The sequence below is a fragment of the Cygnus olor genome, chromosome 2 (genome assembly GCF_009769625.2).
Source record: "Cygnus olor isolate bCygOlo1 chromosome 2, bCygOlo1.pri.v2, whole genome shotgun sequence".
Taxonomy (NCBI): domain Eukaryota; kingdom Metazoa; phylum Chordata; class Aves; order Anseriformes; family Anatidae; genus Cygnus; species Cygnus olor.
Window position 1 is genome coordinate 50,009,768 of NC_049170.1, and position 20,712 is coordinate 50,030,479.

The window sequence follows — 20,712 nt, forward strand, 5'->3', positions numbered from 1 at the left end:
AAAATTTAGAAATAATTACTGTACAGGTGACTTGCATTTTTTTTCAGACTTCTATACTGTGCCAAATAGCTTCTATTAACAGTGTTTGTTATCTTGCGTTATTTATGTAGCAGTGATTTGCTAGTAGACTGCATATTTCTTGGAAGTAAAACATGGTATTTTGTGCTTACTCTGGGAGTAGGCAGTAAGGAAATGCATGTCAAAATGTAGAACTCTAGTATTTGTCCTTTAAAATGAATGCATATTTCCCCTGCTAGTATTGCTAAGAGATTGTTTCTGTGCTAACTAGCATTACTGCCATATAACATTTGATATTTGATTCTTAAATTATACTGTTTGTCCATTTTGTATAATGCCAGTATTACCTGCTTGCAAGGTATTTCAAGTACTAAGCCTGAGTTCTTATGTCTGATGATCAACTCCTGTAACTTTGTTGTTTTTTTCTAGACAGCCTCTCTAGGATTTCATTTATATCCTCCGTGCTGCACCAAGCAGGAGTAGCTCTGGTGTATGATCTGACAGACAGCACCAAGCCTTCTTTGCTCAGCACATTCAGTGGGGACAGGAGGTTTTCTCGCTTTGGAGGAGATATATGCTTAAGTGACCTGGATAATGACGGACTAGGTAAAGCTAGATGGATCTAGATTATCAGAGGTGAAATGTTTTATTCATTGCAACAGGAAGACCGGTCACCTGCATATTCGTACAAGTGCTAAGCCCAGTCTTCTGCCTCAGTTGACTTGCACAAATATTCTACTGTAACTTCCGAGGAGGCATCTATAAAACCCCAAACAATTTAGACAGAAATTGATACATTTTAACTGGAATTTTGGCATGTAGAGGTATACAAATGCCAACTCTCGTGTTTTGGCTTAGTGTTATTTCACTTCTGATGTCCTATATAATCCTTGTACTATTTGCAGATGAAATGATTGTGACATCCCCACTGCGAACTAATGATATCACCACAGTACTGTTCGGTGGGGCAGCTGGCCGTGTTTACATTTACAACGGAAAGCAGGCATCCTCAGGGAACATGACAGGCCACTGCAAATCATGGATATCTCCCTGTCCTGAGGACTGGGTAAGAAATCATAAAAGTGAAATCATGGCCTAAGGTCATATTGACAGGTAAATTAATACCTCCCATGCAGATAACTAGCATGCTGTGCTTGGTTTCATAAAACTGAAGGTTACTTGTGTTTCTGAGCCTGTGTAATTTGGCTCCTCCTGTGTGTTGTCAAGTTTCTTTCTTGTTTAGGATCCAGGGTTATTGCACTGGGCTTTTACTCTCCGAGCGTGGTTCTCTCCACTCACTTTTTTTTTTTCTCTTCAGGCACAGTATGTGCTGATTTCTCCTGAGGTGAGTAACTAGAAAACAATTTGCTGCAAGAAATGAAAAAAATCCACTTTAAAAACAGCATTATAACAAGCAGCATTATCTTATAGGAACAGTCAAGATTTGGGAGTTCTGTCATCACTGTGAAGTCTGAAAGAAAGGTGAGAAAAATAATTGCTGCTGTTGTTTCATTACATCTTTCTACCTCACTTGCATATACTGGTCAACACCTCACATCTTACTCATTTGCAGAAGTCCGAAGTGCTTTTACATCATGAGTTAAGTTTTCCTTTAAGTCACTCTCTAAGCTGATGATTAAAACCATTTTATAGGTGCATGAACTGTGGAGTTGTCAAAATTTTAGCACCTGAATTGAAAGGGATTGCTTTGAAATGACCTGAAATCTAACTACTTGGAACTTTCCTGAAAGGCTGCACTGTAAATCTAGCACAGATGCCAGTTGGCTTTACTGTTCAAACCAACCTGTATGCAAATCGGCTGCTGAGCTGTACTGTAAACAAGGCACCCGCTTTCTTAGTGCTTGTTCAGCTGAGGGGAGTCCAATGTTCTACTTAGTCTGATGCAACCTGTGTAAGAACACCTCAGCAGTAGGCTGAGGAGATGTGCAACTGGTCTTCAACAAATGGTGTTTGACTTCTTCTTCTTAAATCATACACTGGAGAAACACCTGGAAACGCAAATGCATCTAAACTAGGTTAGGGTGTGTAATCCAACACTCACAACAGACATCACTGATGGCTGCTGTGTGAATGCATGTGAGGAAGTTTTCCAAGCAATTGTGTTCCTTTGCTATGGCACCAATCCAGTCCATACTCCAACTTTATCTGTATTGATCTTGTTCCTGAGAAAGTTTGTGCTGGCAAAACATCTGACTAGTTCTAGCTTTTTCCAGTTCCCCAGGTGGAAGAGGTCTGTTTGCCAAATTGTTTTGTTAGCCACTATTCTGATGAGGTGGGTTGCTCTCCCATTTCTCCTCATCACATTTCTATATGACACTAATGATAAATAGACAAAATCCAGTTTCTATTAGGGAGGCTTAAGGCAATCATGAACTTGTATTTGCATTTTGCTAACCCTTCTCCCATATCCATTTCCACAGAAAGAAGTTGTAGTGGCAGCAGAGAGAAGTTCAGCAAAAGCTCGACTTGGTGGAAGGCTTTTTGTCTACTCACTCTGAATGGTCATGGTAACCTTTAAGACCAGGGCAAAAGTGGTGTTTTAGTGAAGAATCTCTGTGGTATCTGTGATACTTTCCCTTAACCGATACAAACCAACAGGAACACATGACAGCAAACTTCAGTAGATACACAGCCTAGATAGGTAGGGTCCCAGATAGTATCTGGGGAGTGAGGGATGGTCACTGTTTTTAAGTGATGCTGAATTGTTGCAGCTGAATTACTAAAACAAGTTCTTGTTGTGAAGTTAAACAAAAGATCTATTAATCAATGTTTAACAGCACTCAAGCGCTCTACTACTTAGTACACACCTAATAATTAAACTAGCTTGATGTACTCAAAATGTCACTTAAGCTTGATGTATATAAATATTGAATGCATATAGAAGTGTTGCTTACCTCGCTGTAAACATCAAACGCCAGGCAAGGGATCTCTCCAAACCTCTAGCAATAACTTTGAGAGGCATCCCTGCTGAAGGGGAGATCACTGCTGCAGCCTGCTGCTGTGCAGAGCACAATGGGCTGTAGTGCTTGCAAATATTCATAGCATAAAGTTGTTGACTTTTAGTCAAAATTCTTCCTTACAGTCATGTAATACAGGCAGTTTTTTCTCTTTCATATTCATAGTTTCTCAACTATACTGGCTCTGCATAGGAATTCAGGTCCTTGACTGTACGATTTTACATTTGCATCCAATTAGGCCTGTTCACTAGCCATGCCTGAGCCAGCGTGCCACCAGCATAAAATAGAGGGAGTGCAACCATCACAGGAATGTAACCATCATGGTGGTTTGACTTACAAAACAACCAGAGCTAAGTCAGTCATGCAAATGGATAAATTAACTCTGTTGTGAGTGGTAGCAACACTTGACCTAGTAAGCAAGCTGGTCTGAAAACTTTTTGGAGACTTGAAATGAGAAGGCTAGATTATGGTGGCCATATTTGGCTGTATAAATTATGTTGAGGGGTTGTGTCAGCTTCAGCTCTAATTATCAGGTCACCTTCTTTACTGATCAGGTGTGAATATTTCCTTGACAAAATCAAGATGGAATCACACGTAATTTACATTCCTAGTATACTGTGATACTGACAGGGATTCTAAGACATCAGAAGTTGCTGTCAAAATAGGAAGCATGGAGGAAGGGCAGCTCTAAACCAGACAGAACAGGTAGATGCCAATAAGGATGGTCTCTGTTGCTACCAAGGCTCGAGGCCCACATTGAGGACGTAGAACAGCTGGGTTCTCCCAGGGAGAAGAGCACAAGCGAAAGTGATTAAATTGTAGGAAATACTTTTGCTTTTCCACTCATGGCTGAGACTACTCTGATACCCTTTTTATGTTTTTATGTGAAATTCCATAACCATGGTAACTTAGAATTGTGCTTTTATTGCTACCAGTATTGAATTCAGCTAACTCACACTAATATTGTATGATACATGTTAACAGTGTGCATCAGTATCTATTAAAAAACTTGAGCAGCGAAATGTGATGCTCTTATTATCAACACTAATACACAGACGCGTATGTATCTGCATTTCATCTTTCTTGCCTCCATCACAAACATAAGGCATTACTTTTATTTTAAATAACACAAGTCAGTGGAATAACACAGATTTCTAAATGCCATACTCCAAGGATAATACATCTCAACTTACCTTGTTAAGAATTCTCTCTCAGGAAGGTTGTCTTTAAAAAAAGATGACAAGGTAAACATTAGCTTGATGTGTTCTGCCATCTATTTTGGGGACCTAACTTGCCCAGATAATAGAAAAAATAACCACGCAGCTATTACTTAGAAATCTGAACTTTATGAAAGTGGTAACCAGATGGAACTGTACTTACCTTGCAAATCTATGAATAGTGGTATGAGGCAAAACAAGCAGTGCATTTTTAAGGGCAAAAAAAAAAAGTTTTCTTTTTTTAAACTAAAATTGCTGATACTAGTATGTTCTGGAACAATTCTATTCTTAACATACAGTCTCCACTAGCTTTGTTTTTTCTATGTATGATCTCCGGGTAATTTTGTTGCACGTTAACTCATTTAGTTACTCAAATTGTATGAAAACCTTTAGAAGTTTGTATAGGTCTGTAAAATGAAAGGCAGTCTTGTACCAGAACTGTCTTTCTCTCAGTGCTTTTATTCTGCTTTAAGTCACTTACGTACAGGAAAAGGAGGCAATATGCTATGCAGAGGCCTCACTGTACAGAGGAAAGAGCTTGGAAAGCATACCTGAAAGATTCCCAAACCGCTGTACCAACACATTTGAGTTCTGGCCTAATGCAACTATTACTTGCTTGAAAATATCACATCCGTATCCCTTCACTCACTACACTTTCTTGGAGTTTATCAGCAATGGTATGAGAGCCACTGTTTTTTCTGCTAGGTTGCTCAGTTTAGGAGCTGTACTGTTGGTTTGTTTTTTTTTAAACATCTCTACCTGTTACAAATAAAGGCTGCAAAAATGTTCACCTACAAACTTAAAAGCATTACAAAGCCCATTAATTTTCTCACCTTTTCATGCCTTTTATATCTGTAGTTGAAGTCTCATACAGAGCAAGAGCAACTGTTTGAAAATAATTTAGTACAACTGACTTAAACCATACTAAGATCACAGGCCTGCATAATACTGATTTTTGTACTCTTTCATTTCCATTCTGGACTTGTTTTGAGTTCACAGCTACGGTTGTCTTTTCAATCCCTGCAAGTATAGTCATTTGTCTGGTGGCAACCAAGGAGCTACTCACTGTATGTTACTGAGGTTAAAAAAGCCCAAACAAAAAACTAGACGGTGACCTGATCTGGAAGGCTTTCATACTCTCTTTACAGACTGAGAGAAGCCAGTAGAGAATTATGCCCTGAGAGTTCAGAGGTAAGTCGTAAGGACAAACACAAATAGTGGCCATAAAGATTTTACTTCTTCCTCCAGTCCATTACAAGACCCAAGGCTTGCACACCCTTCAACTAACTTAGCTACTTACTGAGGTGGAGTATAGTCCATGCTTTCTCTTGCCTTCTCAGAAAGAAGTTGGGTTCTGCTTTCTCTCTTTTAAGAGAAACTAACAACTGGTCTGATGATGTTCATCAGGGTATGAATCAGTCCTTATGACATAAGGAATTGTTAAACTGCAGCTATGTTAATGCATATTGAAATAGTGGCAGATGGCAGGCACAAGCGTGCATTGTCAATGGACCTGCTTTTCCAGCTATTAAAACCGCATACAGTTTGGGCTTAAATTAATTGTTATGGAATACCCAAAATAAGTAGCCAAGTTTCAAAGCTCACTTAAAATAAGAAAAAAAAGTATTATTTTTGGTTACTGTCAATTTTGAAGTAGTGCTTCACAAGGGATGCAGGTATACTTTTTGCTTAGGAAAATTAATCCTCTGCAATTAAGTAGGGCTTTAAAAAAGGAAAAACATAGAAAGGGCGCTTTTGGGGTAGATTTTTTCTTTGATAATTGAAGGCAGGTTGCTAAACCTGCAGTTCAGAATGAGAATTACTGATGAATGCTGACTGCTGTCATCCTTTAAGCTGAGAATGCTGCTCTTTAGAAAGACCATTATGTGAGTTAAGTGTTTGACAGAAACACTTAAAATGAGTATGTATATGTGATACAGAAATCTAATGGAACATACATGGAGTGGAGGTGAGACTATTGTGGAAAACATGTCACTCTTTCCCTTGAGTTTCCCTCTTTTTGTGTGTAAGCATTGAAATCTCACCATAGGTTTTTGGCACAAAATATATATTAAATTAGCAAGTTTAGAAATTCTTAAGCTTTTCAGTAAGGAAAAACAAATATAAGTGTCCAAAGTCTGCCCCGTAACAGTAAAAGTCTCTTTCTTCCTGCTGTTCCTATTGGTTTGTCAGCGTGCTTCTGCTCAGCCCAAATGTTTCTGCTTTAAGGTCATTTTTTATCTCCACTCTTTGAGCTGCTGGCTGGGATTTTCTCAAAACTGCAGGAACCTAGGCAAGATACAAAATAGCCTTTAATTACAGGAGAAGCTGCTCTATATACAGGAGAAGGAAATCAAGATTTAGAGAGGTCTGAATCCTGCTTGTTCTCTTCTTATGTTCAAGGACAGTCTCTGGCTTCTCCCTCCTATCCCTTTCAGTACATTTCTCCAAGCCAGAGTCAGTATGTCTTGGTCTTGAGCAACACTTGAGAATAATCCAGTTAATTGTAGCCATAGTCAACAATTAACAACAAACTACTTCCATCTACCTCTTAACAGCAAGGGAGGGGAGGGAAAAACGGAGTTTATCTTGGTCTCTCTTTCTTTGGTCACTTGTAGGAACTTAACTTTTGAATCCACTGATACTTCTCTGTTATAATTATTCAGAACATAAGCTGACAATACAGTCCTGTATGTTTTGGCAGCAAAGGGCAGTGAACATGGAAAATGACTCATACAAAATTTTGCTAATCTGAAGACTGGCTCCTTGGAAATTTTCATACAGCTTGATGACATATGGCTCTACAATGCCATCAGCATCAGTGGCAAAGATGGCTATTGCAAACTTCTGATTGGGAGTCAGGACATCGCAACCATGGCGCCATTCTTCAGAGAGATTTTGCAGCTAGTACCTGTCCTCATCTTCCTTTCATCTTCATCTTCTCTTTTATGAGAAAGGGACCACAGATACAGAGTTAGTATGTGCGTGGAAGGAGGAGGACAGCATCCCTTATGTCCCTCACCACAAAGAGACTTCTGCAGGAGCTCAAAGGGCAAATAAGGGCTGCTTCTACCATTAGTCTCAGCTTCCCTCGGGCTGCTAGGTGAAAGTGAATATGGCATCTCTTAAAGAAGAACCTGCAGCTTCACTTCTAGCAACAGCACACAGTATCTTACTGCTCAAATATATCTTTGCCAGTGTTGGGCTTCCTGCCTCCTTCAGTACAGCTAGGGAAAACCTTCTCATTTGCCGAGTCAAGAAAGACTGACTTAGCTTAACTCCCTGCAAGCTCTATGACCCACCACTCTACAACTGCTTATTTCCTGCTTTAGAGATGAATTGTACATGCAGAGTATGAAGCAGAAATCCTAGCCAGCCATACGTACATGAGGAGGTAGTGAAGGTTCTAAGTGCCGCCCAAGGAAGGAAAGCAAGCGCCGCCATATCAGGCCACTTCCCAGAAACATAATCCCAGTCACCAGCCAAAATATTCTGGGGTCCTAAAAACAGAACATCCCCATTAGTTAGGCAACTCTCACTTCAGGGATTTAGCCAAAGATCATCTCTCACTCCCCACCAGTTTTCTTGTCCTTTATGGCAGGGAAGTGGTAAACCCTCTACTATCAACAGACAAACCATACCAGGGAAAAAGGGCTGTTTTATAGCAAAACGTTTTATTTAGGAATCACCTTAATGTATTCTGTTACTGTCCCATGCAGTTTTCCATCCTTCATCAGGAGTTTGGAAATTCAAGCCTTCTATTTAATGGACATAGAAATGAAAAGGTCTTTCTATGTTTTTATTTATTTAGTCATTTTAAGACAGCACGTCCAATTGTAAATACTACCCTTGATATAGGAATAATCATGTAATTAACAGTAGAGTATCTCCTCTGGTGTGTAGGGAACTCCCTGGCTGCTTGGCAGATAGCTTTGTATCTGGAAGACGAAGCTGGGTTTTTCAGAAGCATTGATGATTATTAAAGAAACACGAACACTGTTGTACAGTTAGTCCTTATTCAACCATACTGTTGTCTTCTCATTTCTTTTCCTTGGACATTACATAGACAAAAAAGCCTGTTATACTGTGCGACTAGCCATGAAGTAATTTGCTTTCAAAAAGGTGACACATGAATCCCCATGCTAAATTATCTTACTTCACACATTAATGTAAGTCTGGAATGGAATTGTACTGAATGTAAAATGCACTATAAGAGCAGGGCCCATGTTTTATGTCACTGATAAAAGCAGCACTCATTCCTTACCTCTTCAAGAGATGACTCCAAGTTCATACCAAATGCAACTCCTATGAGTCCAAAGAGAGAGAGAGAGAAAGTCCCCATAGTCAGCTGCAAGTTGAGTCTCATCATCACATTACGGTGGCTAAAGAAGGGAGAAACATCTGTAAGGGGAACCCAAAAATTGTTCTGCTGCATAAATTCTCAAATTCCATACGGTATGCATTCAAACTAAACAATGAAATAGAGGAAGTCATACTGGAATTAGGCAGCACATGAAACAACAGTATAAAAGAGACTTGCTTTGAAATTGCTGCATGAGTATACATCTAAGGCAGTAGGTTCTGTGTAATCATCAGCTGACTCGGGTCACTCACTTTTTAGAGATATATGCACAGAGCAACAGTTAAACTCCATGGAAATTTTTCTCTCTCACTGCTAATTGGCTGAAATTTATGTCAGTATTCACAGACAACAAAAATTTACTGTTATCTTGCAAGTGAATATACTTAGAAAGCAGAGTCAGTAAAGACTGCAGACTATAAACTTAAGCCTGTTTTGTAGAATTCCATATTCAACTCTTCCCAGAAATAATTTCCATGGCTTTCTGATACAGCATCCACCAATTCCTCAATAAACAGGAGAAAGAATATTAAACATTGACCTCAAAGGCAAGGTGGCATGTGCTTGCAAATGCAAGCTACAATTACTTTTCAATTAAAAAGCCAACTTGTGGTGAAAACTGCAGCACACTTAAAGAAATAAAATACTTGCTCCGAAATTATTCATTCTTGAATCACGGCACAGGGTGATAATTCAACTTGTACTGAACAGCTGAGTAGCCTAGCCAGACTCTTATTTAAATAAACAGTTTTACTAAATTAAAATTATACTCAGAAAAGTTTGCTCTTATTTTGCCCCTAAATTTGAAGACATTTTCTTTAGTGAGTAGTTCCCCAGAAGGATCTCAGAGTGGCTTGGTTTCACCTGCTGGTGAAAACTGTAACCTAGGCTACAGATGTTTTTACATATTACTAATTAGGGTGTTTTGTTGCTTTGCTTTATCTGGTTCAGTGATAAAAAAGTGCAATGCAGCTTCTTCTGCTGTGACTGCAAGTCCATTCAAACCCTCAGAAAATGGAATTCCCCAGCCTTCCTTTACTGGCAGTGATTTGAGAAAGAACAGGTAGCATTACATTCTGCTCAGCTTTTGGCAGTACAACAGACAGCATAGCTTACCTGTCCAGGTTGATAAAGATTATGCTTTCTGAGTCATCAATCAATACCCTGAGTTCACGAGCTTCATTTGCAAGATCTTCTGCTTGTCGGTAATAGTTCTCCAACAGCAGTTCCATTTCTTCTGCATGGTCAATCCCAGACGTGCTCTCCTCACTGTGTGCAACAATTTGTATTTTTTGGTTATATACGTGGTATATTAAAGTGCATTACTGATGCGTTAAAGAGAAGGCGCATAAAAGAGTTGTGGCTAACAGCCAATAGAGTGCTGACACTAGATCTCAAAATCCAATCTTTTAAGTGACAAAGGAGCCCTCCATCAATACCTACGGCATAAAATAAAAGGCGTATCTTCTTAAATTAGCTGACCAGTACAGGCAGTCAGTTACTTTCAGTAGAGCAGTTAGCGTTTGATGTGCTCAAGGCATGCATGGCAACACGAATTCTACTTTTTCAGCTATTATAACGTTATCAAGTAAGTGCTGACATTTTTGAAAAGATAAACTTAACTTTTTGGTGCCCTCAAGTGGTGGAAGTTGATAACGGCACAGTCAAAAACCACAAGAATAAAACAGAACCAAAAGCCAACACATAAACAATCACATGGTTAGGGATGTGTCTTAGGCATGCATTAAAACAGTTTAGTTGTAAGGTGCTTCAGCTATACACGGTCATTACTGCAAAACTTTTTGGGAGCATGAAGCTGCTTAAGAGAGAGTGTCAAGTGGAAGATGCTGCTCTCCTAAGTAAAATATGTCTGAGACTTTCATCTTACTGCATCATCCAGAATGCTGGATCAGCAGCCTTCTCTAGAGATACATAATTTCTTAGGGGTGTGCTGGATTCTTCATTATGTAGACAAAAGGTACCCAAGATCCAGGAGAGCACAGAAACTAGCAGCAAAGCCAGGAAGATTCTTCACCTTTTTTTCTTTTGTGGTATGACCTCATTTCTCTAGACAGACTAAACTTTCTACGGAATCTCCTTGAGGTGTTGCTGACTGTTAATGGAACCTCTCTGAAATGGTTTCCCAAGAAAGTTAGTGCTGTATCTTAAGAATCAACCCACTTAAGGTCCCCAGAGACCTTTAACAGAGTCCCTAGTTTCTCTCTTATGGGGCTGAAATTTTGAGTTAGCCAGGCTGATTTCAAAGCCCTTCAGACCTAGAGGTTTTGACTGCATGCAGAGGAGCGGGGTTGGGGATTTGAAATCCTTTGAGCACTATCTACTGTATTACAGATTCAGCTCATGACCCTATTTGATAAGTATCTTTATACTGGCTCCTCAGTAGGTACAAAAAGGGAAACAACAGGCATAAAAACTTAAAAGCAACTGCCATCTGATTTGTTTTCATTAATTAGCCTCCATCTGTCTCCTGAGTCTTTGATACTCTGCTGTTCCTTCACACAAAGATAGAATGTCTGCCTCATCTTGTCTTTCTGGTCTCAGCTCACCATTCCTGCATCAATGTTGCCTCCTATCTGGGTTCCTCCTGACCTCCTCTGATAGACTTCTCGAATTCATCACTTGTATCCTGGGGTCAAGAGAAGAGCCCATACTGCCAGCCTGTCTGCAAACACGCTGCCATGGCTAGTATTTGCCAGTATGCCTCATGCATGGACTGCCTCACAACATCCTTTTGCACGGCTCCAGCAGTCTTCACAACCTCCCGTCACCTCTTGTACCTTTGTGCAATGGTGGTAGCTTGAAAAGGTGACTCCAGGTTTCTCCTGATCTGAGAGTTCAAGAACCCTCCCAATACTGCTCCAGCAGATGCACTAGAAATGCAAACTGCATCCCAAATATGGAGTACAGAGTTTATATCATACATTTAGACTAAACTCTGCAGGGCAAGAAACTTATTTCCTGACTTCAAACACACTGCTGTGTGAACAGTATTAATATACCCACATATAATGTGGCTAGGCAGAAGTATTATTCAGCAGCCTCACAAAGGACCTGAAAGGTATTTTTTTCTCTGCTTAAAAAGAGAACATGTCTGTATGCCCAAGATCTAAATACGGCTCAGCCTAAAGCACTGGGGTATGACATACATTATCTTTTTGCTTTTTAGTTTTTGTTTAAAGTGACCAGCGCTGCTTATGATGTGTGTGATCCTTCATCAGGACTTGAGAGGGTGTGACAGGACTATCTCTGTGTATATGTTTTTACTGAAATGCTGCTCTTATACGTGCACCTACATAAAGACAGTATCAACAACATTGCCCCAAAGCTTCCTTCCTACGAGTTCTGCTGGTGAGCAAAAAGCTGGAAACAAGGCGTACAGACCACTTCTTACAAAGGAAGTGTGGTGTCTGACTCTTTCAATACAAACTTCAAAGCAGCAGTTTTTGTTTTGTTGGTGAAACTGAAGAAAACTCTCCCAGGAAGTGTTAATTTGTACTGGAAAATAGCATTTGCTTTTTCTCCTGCTGCCGTCCTGCTCCCACCCCAATGCATACTAGATGAACTGGTCTACTATGCCAAGAACTATTTGTAACTGTGTATATGACTAGTGCTATGGAACCTCCTCTCCAGAATGGTGGATACAACCATTTGTGAAGTGACTACCATCGGGGCTTTAAAAATTTTAAGTCTTTTTCCTTTTGCTTTTTGGAGGGGAACATCCAGATTAGTGTTCAAGTTCTCCTTAAATAAAACACACTTTAAAAAAAGTATCTGGTTTCATAATATACATACAATACTTGTGGATCAGTCCATTTAGATAGACAGAGCTCTTCTATTAATTCTTCTTCATCTAGAATCTCCAGAATTGTTTCTTTGAAAACTTTAAGATCTGTTTCCAGTTCTGACAAGCTGAAGAAAGAACAGGCAAGAAGTCAAATAATCCCACTGGCACCAACACACCAAGGTAATCTTTAGATGATTTTGCCAGCACCCTTGCCAGACTGAATTGCCAGGGAAGAGTTCTTTGGAGAGTTCTGAGAGGTGCTTTAAATAAAACTCTCTAGAGGCCACGCATTTAGCAGTGGTGGTGATATATCCACGAACCAGCAAGCAATGGACAAACACTGAAAGGGATTCAGCTGTGTTTTCTGGGTATATTTACAAGAAACTCAGAAAAAAATAAGCACTCATGTAGGGAGTGCATATTTGCACTGTCCTGTAAGACAGGATAATACATGAAGTAAACTTAAAGGGCAGAACCAATGGCTAACCTTTTTTGATATTATAAGGCACGTTCTCATGTTATTTTGTTCTATCAGATGTTATTTTGATCTCTTAGATGTTATTTTGTTCTATTAGGTGCTATTTAAGAAACCTGACTGTATTTCTGACAAATCAGAATAGATTTTCTGTTTTTTCCCGTATCGCTAGGTATTTCATACAACGATTTTTACATTTACCAATAAGATGCACAACCCAGCATGACAGTAATCTACGAAATTCATATCAGATACCATTTTTCTAACTTTTCATTACATATAATTTTCTATGGTCATCTTCTAGTCTCTTCACAGCTTACTCTTTATTTACCTCTTGCCATTTTGAAGGAGAATGTGTAGTTTACTCCTATCCACAGACAAAAGCTTGGGGTCCACTAGAGCTTCCAGTGTCTCAAGGATCTGAGGCTGCAAAGTGTTAAGTCTCCCCTGCAGTTTGCTGATCTAGATAACAACATGATCCTTCATAAGAATTAAAGCAATACTTTTAGAATGGCTAGGGCAACTGGTTCCTGTCTCCAAACACAGAATTCATAGTAACAGGCAGTTAGCACAGTTTGCTTTCAAATACCCTGGAAATACTTGCTATATGGTACCACTTACTTACAGACAGATAAAGCCAGTGTGAAATACACTATTTTATAACAGTGATTTACACTGAACTGAAACTCATTCATAATCACACTAACAAGAGATAAAATATTATTTATCTAGAAATGTCAGATCACCATTAGCTAGCATAGATTAGCTATAACTCATTATCTGACTCCTACCCAAGAGCCCAAAAAAACTCAGTGCTTCTGCATATCATTCTGTTTCAGCTATAGTAGTCTTTAGAAAGGGTAGGATAATTTGTTTTTGTATCTCCAAGTGATGGTGAAGCCACCACATCCTTATGTAAGTTGGTGCAATAATGAATTTTCCAATTAGCGCTTTTTTGGGGTGGAGATGAAAGCACACACAAACACACAAAAACTTAAAACTTAAACCAACAAAACCCCAAACCAAAAAAGAGCTTCTATAACAAGCGTGGAATACATATAAAAATATGTATGCATAAATATTAACATAAGAATAAAATCATACTATTTTTTCTATGAAGCAACAACTTTCAAAACAACATAAAACCCAGACAGCTCACCCGGTACTGCAGGATTGCTTCTATGGCTCGGAATTCAAAGGGCAGGGAGTATGTAACTAGTTGACCTTCTCCTGCGAGCTGAGATGCTAGTTCGTTGAAGAGCCAGTGTTCCAGATTTAAATTACGATAATCTAGTATCAGAAGAAACTCTGGTGTTATGACCGCCTTCAAGAACTGAAAGAGACAGCATACATGTGGTAGTCTGAAAAAAAACTCTGAAGACTTCTGTCTGCTACTGACTATGTAGTACATTAAGTAATTTAGGCATTGATAAAAGCCACTCTTTAAATGTCTTTTCAGGCAGGAAAATAACAGAACCTCACAGTAACTGCGAGCTCCCAGTGAACTCCAGAGTATTCAGAGATAGCCCAGTGATAACGGGGTCAAGAAGTGGCTCCTGGTCATTTTTTGGCCTTTACTATGATCAAGTTCATAATGTTTCTCCTGTGCTCAAGTAGCAAAATGTTCATTAATACGTATTGCTCTGATTGCTAGGCACAGCTTCAAAGACACATTTATTGTTAGGTTACAAGTCATGGAAAGCTGCTATTAAAGATTATAGGGAAACCATTACCTCCATTCGCATGATGATCCTGTTGTTCCTAGTTGCAATGCTCATGAGGTGTTGAAATCTTAGATCTCGAGCTTGAAGACCCAATTCCTGGTACAATTCTGTTTTCTTTTTTTCTATCATAAAAATATTAGATGAAGACATTCAGGGGACAAGCATGTATGTCCTGAAATTACATTCTAGTCTGTTACTCAGTCCCACAAAATAAAAAGAGCTATGCTATCTTTAAAACTGTTTTCCTCCCATTCATTCCTCAGTGTAATTTATTTGTTATGAAGTTTAAAAGTTTGTATCTTGAGCGGAAAGAGAAAAATTCTAGATGGAAGTGAAGAAGTCGGCCATGGTGATTAATTTCATGTCAGAAGCCAAGTGGCTGATTTGAGCAAGTACACATAACTCTATAGGAGGGAAAATAGCAGGATGGGAAAATGCCGGTTAGAAAAGGGAAAAGACAAAGTAAAAATGACCTTGCTCTGACAGATGGTATACATTATTTTCAACATATTAATTAGAAACTTACAAATACTGTAATGATGGAGATGCTATGAAGACCTACAGAAGGCAGCAAAGCAAGAGACATTGCAACATGGCAAATTAATACGCACAGTGAAGCAGACTTAAAATAGTCTTCTACCCCAAGTAGATACTCAGTTGGGCTTTTCCATATTGGACGAGAGAAAAAAAAACATCAAAGGAAAACACAATGAAAACTCACCAAAAAAGGTAGTATTCCCCTCTTTGTCAAGCTTCATCTAGAAAAGTGAAAAAAATATTTTTTTTTTCCACACAGTTACTATTAAATAAGCACAAAATGTCTGAAGTTGCTTGCACTTGCCCAGAGGTCAAATGGAAAATATATGATGAGGAAATAGTAACTTTTTATACCCTCTTTTCACTGTTCATCCCAACTATGAAAAATTTTGCACCAAACTGCCATATACTTCACTGCGTTTGTGCATGCACCGATCAAAACCAGTGTCATCTGCACAATGACGTTCCCATGTAAGCCTTGGAAAGGAAGTGATTTAGAGAGGATCAGACTTGTTTTGGCACGAAAGGGTACCTTACATTCTGGATTACCCATTTTGCCATTTCCTCTGGTGTAATCGGAAAAAAAATACACGTAAAATTTTAAAAGAGTAACACAAGTGGGGTAGTTAGGCCTTGTGTCCATGCCAATTATTATTAAAACAGCATTCAGATAGTAACTGGCATCCTTCTTTTCTTAGCATTTGCCAGTCTGATTAATTTTAACACTTATCTCCTGGCAAAATTACTTTATTGGAAAAACTGCAAGGTCTGGTTTAATCATAAAGTTTGCCCTTTTGCTTATAAACCGTGCAGCTTAATTCCATATCATTAGCTTTAGACATAACCTTCCGTGAACAAAACATACCTAGGCATGCACTCCAGTGGAGCTGCAACACAAATTGCATGGCCACACGGACCCAGCTGCATGTGTTGTGCTTGTCATTGCCAACAGGAGGCCTTACGTCCCCTCATGCACTAACACAGTCAAACAAGCAGTCTGCAAACAGCCTTCAGGCTCATTTGAGAAGGGATATGTGGACAATTTGTCCCCAGATCCTACATGTGATTAGAAGTGCTGTTGCTGTGACACAGAAATAGTAATTGTGGAAGCCATTAGCAAGCCTCCAGCAAGAAAACTTCCGTCAGATGCTTTATCTTAGAAAAACATCTTGATGAAACGCGTGCTCCACAGCCGGCCCTTAAGTCAGAACGCCTTTAGGTGACAACTTAGAACCTGAAACACCCCCCGGGAGGAGAACCGTTCTGCTCCTGTGGCACTCGAAGGGAAGCCACCCCTGAAGAACCTGTCATCCTGCACAAGTCTGCGCGGCGCTTACCACAGCGAAGACGGGAGACACGCTGGCTAGGGTGGCTTGGGAGGCCTCGGCGGCGGGGTGCTGGTAGAACGTACCTGGGAGAGGAGGAGGAGGCCGGTCACCGACCCGGGTGTCGCCCTCCCCTGCCCCCTGCCCCCGTGCCGCCCGCCCCGCCGCTCACCGGCCCCCCGCAGGCGGCGGTCGCAGGGCGGCAGCCGCAGGGCCGCGAGCCGGGCCTGTGCCGGGGTCAGCCCCCGGGGGCCCCGCGGGCGGGTCCCGCCGCCCGGCCAGCCCTGGGGGGCGCAGCTCCAGCCCCGCACCGCCCCGCGGCGGCGGCACAGCGCCACGGGCAGCAGCGCGCTGCGGAGCATGGGCACGGCGCGGCCCAGCACGGCCCCGAGCGGCCCCGCACGGCCCCGAGCGCCCTCAGCGGCTCGCAGCGCGCAGCCGCGGCGGAGGAGGAGCGGGCGGCGGCGGCCCCGCTCTGTCCGGCCGGGGAGGAGCGAGGCGGCGGCGGCGCTGGGCAGGCCCCGGGCAGGCAGCGAAGTGCAGGCAGCAGCTCCTGCCGTCATACAGTATTTTTAAACGGCAGCTTTCCCTGCAGAAGGGCAGTGCAGGCAGTAGGGGCATCTGCCTTGGTTGGGCCTGGTGAAGCATGTGGATAGGCATGAATATGAATCCTGGGTTCAAAGCCCTGCGTCGGTGTAGAGCATCAAAATAAAGCGCGCGTTACTACTTAGCGTGGAAATAAAACTAGTGATTGTGCTGCTCATGAAATGATTCGTGCAGTGTGGCAGCCCCAGCCGGAGTGCACAAATCCAAACAGTGACCTGAACTCTAGTCTCAGTCTCGAAGACGGGCGTCGGGGCCAAATTTTACCTCAGCTGCACTGTACATTAAAGGAATTCGATGGAGGTGACAGAGGACAGACACTGGTCCCTTCTATCTATCTATCTATCTATCTATTTTCTGCAGGTCCTGATTCCACCACAGTGTGTGTTTGCGTGCATATACATAAATGTGCATACATGAGCGTGCGCTTGAAGTGGATTCACGTGTGGAGTCAGAAGGACGTCTTACGCACACTTTGCACAAAGATAAATGACTGCATGAGGAAGTAATTAAATAAAAATGTTCCTTAGTAATTATATACAGCGTACATCCACAGGCTGAAGCCAACGTAGTTTTTCAGTTTTAAGGGTAAGCCTGGCTCGATGCAAACGCCTGCCCCCTGTTTGCTTGATAAAAAAAATGAAATCCACTGAAATGAATAGTAGCGCTTCAGATGTGGTTAACCACAGCAGGTGGCAGTATGTACATGACTAATTTAATGCTCTTGGTTATGATAGATACTTGAACAAAACAAAATCTGGAAATACCAGACAGCACCGAAAACACTGCAGGAGAGCAGGAAGCTAAGATGTATGATTGCTGGCAACTACTTGCAGCTTCTGTTGACTGTATGTTTAGAATGCAAAAGCTTGGGAAGCATCTGAAGGATATCTGCCAGAAATTTACATTTAATGAATTTGCAGCAAGTCTTACACAGCTGAAGCTTCACTCTCCTCGGTAAAAAAAAAAAAAGAGGAAAAAGATACTGGTTTGATTTATTTGTTTTCCTTTGTCCATCTGTTATCCTGGCTGCTTACACAACACAAGTGTTAGAACTAAGATGACATAACTTCACATCAAATATATATTGGTGTGAAATCTGACATGTATGCAGTAATAGGCCAACATACCACTAAGTATTGGTATTCTGTCTCATTATATCTGCATTATGCAGTCATCATTGTAATTGTCTGGAAGGGTAGACAATAGCTCTTACTTTTAGAGGTGAAGGTAACGCATTGGTGTGAACTGGCAGCCAGGGATAAGTTTTGAAGCACAGATAACATGCCTAATTGTATACTGCTGCTGACAAAAGATAACTGGAGATTTAGAACTGCCATCTATTTATTGCAGTTCTAAATAGCAATGAGCTGCTTGTTGCTTCTGTTGTAGGCACATTTCAGGTATCTGGTGTCTCCTGCTAACCTTTGGGAGGAATACGCTGTATTTCATCAGAAAAAAAATAATGGCTCATCTGCTGTTTTTTTGGAGTTGAAGAAGCTCATTGACACAAATAGGCGTGATGGTTATTTTCAATTTATCTAAAGTGAGTGGATAGCTCCTGCACAGCTTTGTTTAGCCATAAAATTGCCATCCAAAACACAAGTCATTTATGAGGATGAATTATGTGAGCAACTAGTTTCTCTGCCAGCCTAATGTCAATGCAGACATGAGGGGTTGATCTGATTGCAGGTGGGGTATGTGGAAGAGAAAGAGCAGAAACACCACAGAAACACAGACACCAAAGAAAAACACAGAGAAGAACATCAGGTATCGGAAAAGTCCTGAAAATTCTGTACTGAGAACTTTTGGGTAAAATTATGGTAGAAAAAGATACAGACATATCTCCCATTGTTTGATTTGTTCCATGTTCAAGGAAGACAGGATTTGTACATTTAATCAATTTGGAGATTCAGATTTATTTACAAAGATTATTCAGATGTATTTGCAAAGTTGTGGCTGAACCCATTACCCGTTTCTTCTCCTGAAAGAAATACTCAAAGGAGCCCCATTTTGTTCATGTTAAGATAAAAATAACAGATTAATCAAAAAACATAAATTTGCTTCCAGACAGTAGATTCGTGTCTGGTAGGTTATAAGTGTAGCTAAATCATAATATGATTACAGAGAGAGAAAAAAAAAGACCCCATGGAAAAAATAAATACATAATAATCATATTTAGAGTAATTTTATTATTATTATTTTATTATTATTATTTTTTGTGAAAGAATCAGGAGTATTCAGCTGATAATCTCAGGTGCCTGTACCAGAGTTAGCTATAATAAGATACAGAGAGGTCTTTGCCTAGAAGGTATGACTTCACTTTCATTACTTTAAAAAAGACCCAATGAAAGATATTTTTCACCTTTTTCCTAACTTAAGATAGCCACCTGGAATTTGTTTCTCCATGGAGAAACTATTTCCTCATGGGTCTCTACGGGTTTCCCAAAGCCCTTTCCCAGGGCAGCCCCTTAACATCTGAGCTGTCTCAAGAATACTTTTTAAAGCGACTTGTATCATCAAAACGAGTAGCTTAAACTGTAATCTTTTAATCTTCTTTAGCAAAACTAATTGATCATAATATGCTAAACATTTTTTGATCTAGCAATTGTATAATATAAGCAGGTTAAATTGCTCTGACACAGGTTTTAAAATTTAAAACTGCATCAGTACTTTATTTCTTCCAGTTAGAGTGTGTGCATGAAAGCTGAACAACCTGGTATTTAGGTATTTAAAACTGTATGTGCAAACAGTCCAATTACTCTTGAATTACAACTGGAAATGCAGTGGCTGCTGTTGTTTAGTCTGATTTTTAGATAAGCTGTACAAACGTCTAGTTATTATGTGTGATTCCCAGCTTGGTGTGCAACACAACAAGCTGAATTTCATTCTCTGTGTTTAGAAACTTAATCCTTACCCTTTCTGTACATTGTCAGCCCTTTCTTCTGGACTAGGACACTATGTTTTCAAGACCTCGTGTTTTGCAGTCAGTGAGCCTTGTTGTCAGGGTCACGCAACAAGCTGCGAATTCTTTCCTGGTCCAGGAATGGCAGATATTTCGAGGTGTTTTGCTGCGGAAAAAGGGACACTGCTTGATGCTGTGTCCCTATGCCACAGTGTTGGACTCATCGCTTGCCCCAACATACATTGGTTACATGACCTCAGGTCCATCGTATGATCCTGACGCATGGCCTGACTGACGTGGCCTCATGCATAGACCTCCAGCAAGGTGAGATGTCTGACATGACTCAGTCAAAAACCGATTATGCATCTCTTCACATTTATCTTAACTGTGTGAGGGGGCTGAGTAGCTTGGCTTGTTACTGTTGAGAATGTGATAGGAGACTGCTTAGAAACTGAAACAATAGCGGGAATAAAAGGTCAGTTCCTGGAAAGGCTGGAAGGAGCAGATTCTCATGGATGAAGGCCCTGCTCTCAGAGGCTACAGTGTTTGAGCTTCTCCTAGCTTTCAGGCAGCAGTCATACATAGGCAAGATGGAAACCATGCTGACTTTATACTTAATGTATTGGAAACACTCTTTTTTTTTTTTTTTGATGTGTGTGTGTTCCTATTACGGCTATTAAATAAAATGTTCAATTCTGAAAAAGTTGGTGTGAAATGGTGGGCTCTGAAGACCATGATGAACTGGACAGTCACGATTGCTTTTCA

The 20,712-nt window shown here is 40.5% G+C and overlaps 2 protein-coding genes across 4 annotated transcripts in view; one reads left to right on the plus strand and one right to left on the minus strand.

Moving 5' to 3' along the window:
* The window catches only part of GPLD1 (glycosylphosphatidylinositol specific phospholipase D1), a 29,650-nt gene extending 23,540 nt beyond the window's left edge, over positions 1 to 6,110 (plus strand). For all 3 annotated transcript variants that reach the window (XM_040549847.1, XM_040549848.1, XM_040549850.1), the window contains 5 exons: positions 448 to 624; positions 924 to 1,084; positions 1,337 to 1,363; positions 1,450 to 1,500; positions 2,460 to 6,110. In XM_040549847.1, the coding sequence (XP_040405781.1) occupies positions 448 to 624; positions 924 to 1,084; positions 1,337 to 1,363; positions 1,450 to 1,500; positions 2,460 to 2,537 (494 nt within the window). In that variant the 3' untranslated portion in view covers positions 2,538 to 6,110. The remainder of the gene's footprint in view (positions 1 to 447; positions 625 to 923; positions 1,085 to 1,336; positions 1,364 to 1,449; positions 1,501 to 2,459) is intronic.
* A 154-nt stretch (positions 6,111 to 6,264) lies between these two features.
* Positions 6,265 to 16,816, minus strand: MRS2 (magnesium transporter MRS2). Its single transcript, XM_040549852.1, has 11 exons — positions 16,612 to 16,816; positions 16,452 to 16,525; positions 15,299 to 15,335; positions 14,587 to 14,699; positions 14,013 to 14,186; positions 13,185 to 13,315; positions 12,387 to 12,503; positions 9,690 to 9,842; positions 8,478 to 8,595; positions 7,600 to 7,713; positions 6,265 to 6,502 (listed from the first exon to the last, which is right to left on the minus strand). Exons 1-11 carry the CDS (start codon positions 16,799 to 16,801, stop codon positions 6,392 to 6,394), a joined length of 1,332 nt encoding a protein of 443 aa, XP_040405786.1. The 5' UTR covers positions 16,802 to 16,816; the 3' UTR covers positions 6,265 to 6,391.
* Positions 16,817 to 20,712: the final 3,896 nt, after the last annotated feature.

Bases quoted from the DNA above. Each gene is read 5' to 3' on its own strand.
- MRS2 (XM_040549852.1), bottom strand. From the start codon at position 16,801: ATGCTCCGCAGCGCGCTGCTGCCCGTGGCGCTGTGCCGCCGCCGCGGG. The intron at 15,336-16,451 runs GTAAGCGCCGCG...TCACTTTTCTAG, and splicing joins TGTCTCCCGTCTTCGCTGTG to ATGAAGCTTGACAAAGAGGG. The intron at 9,843-12,386 runs GTATGTATATTA...TGTTGCACACAG, and splicing joins TGGACTGATCCACAAGTATT to TGAGGAGAGCACGTCTGGGA.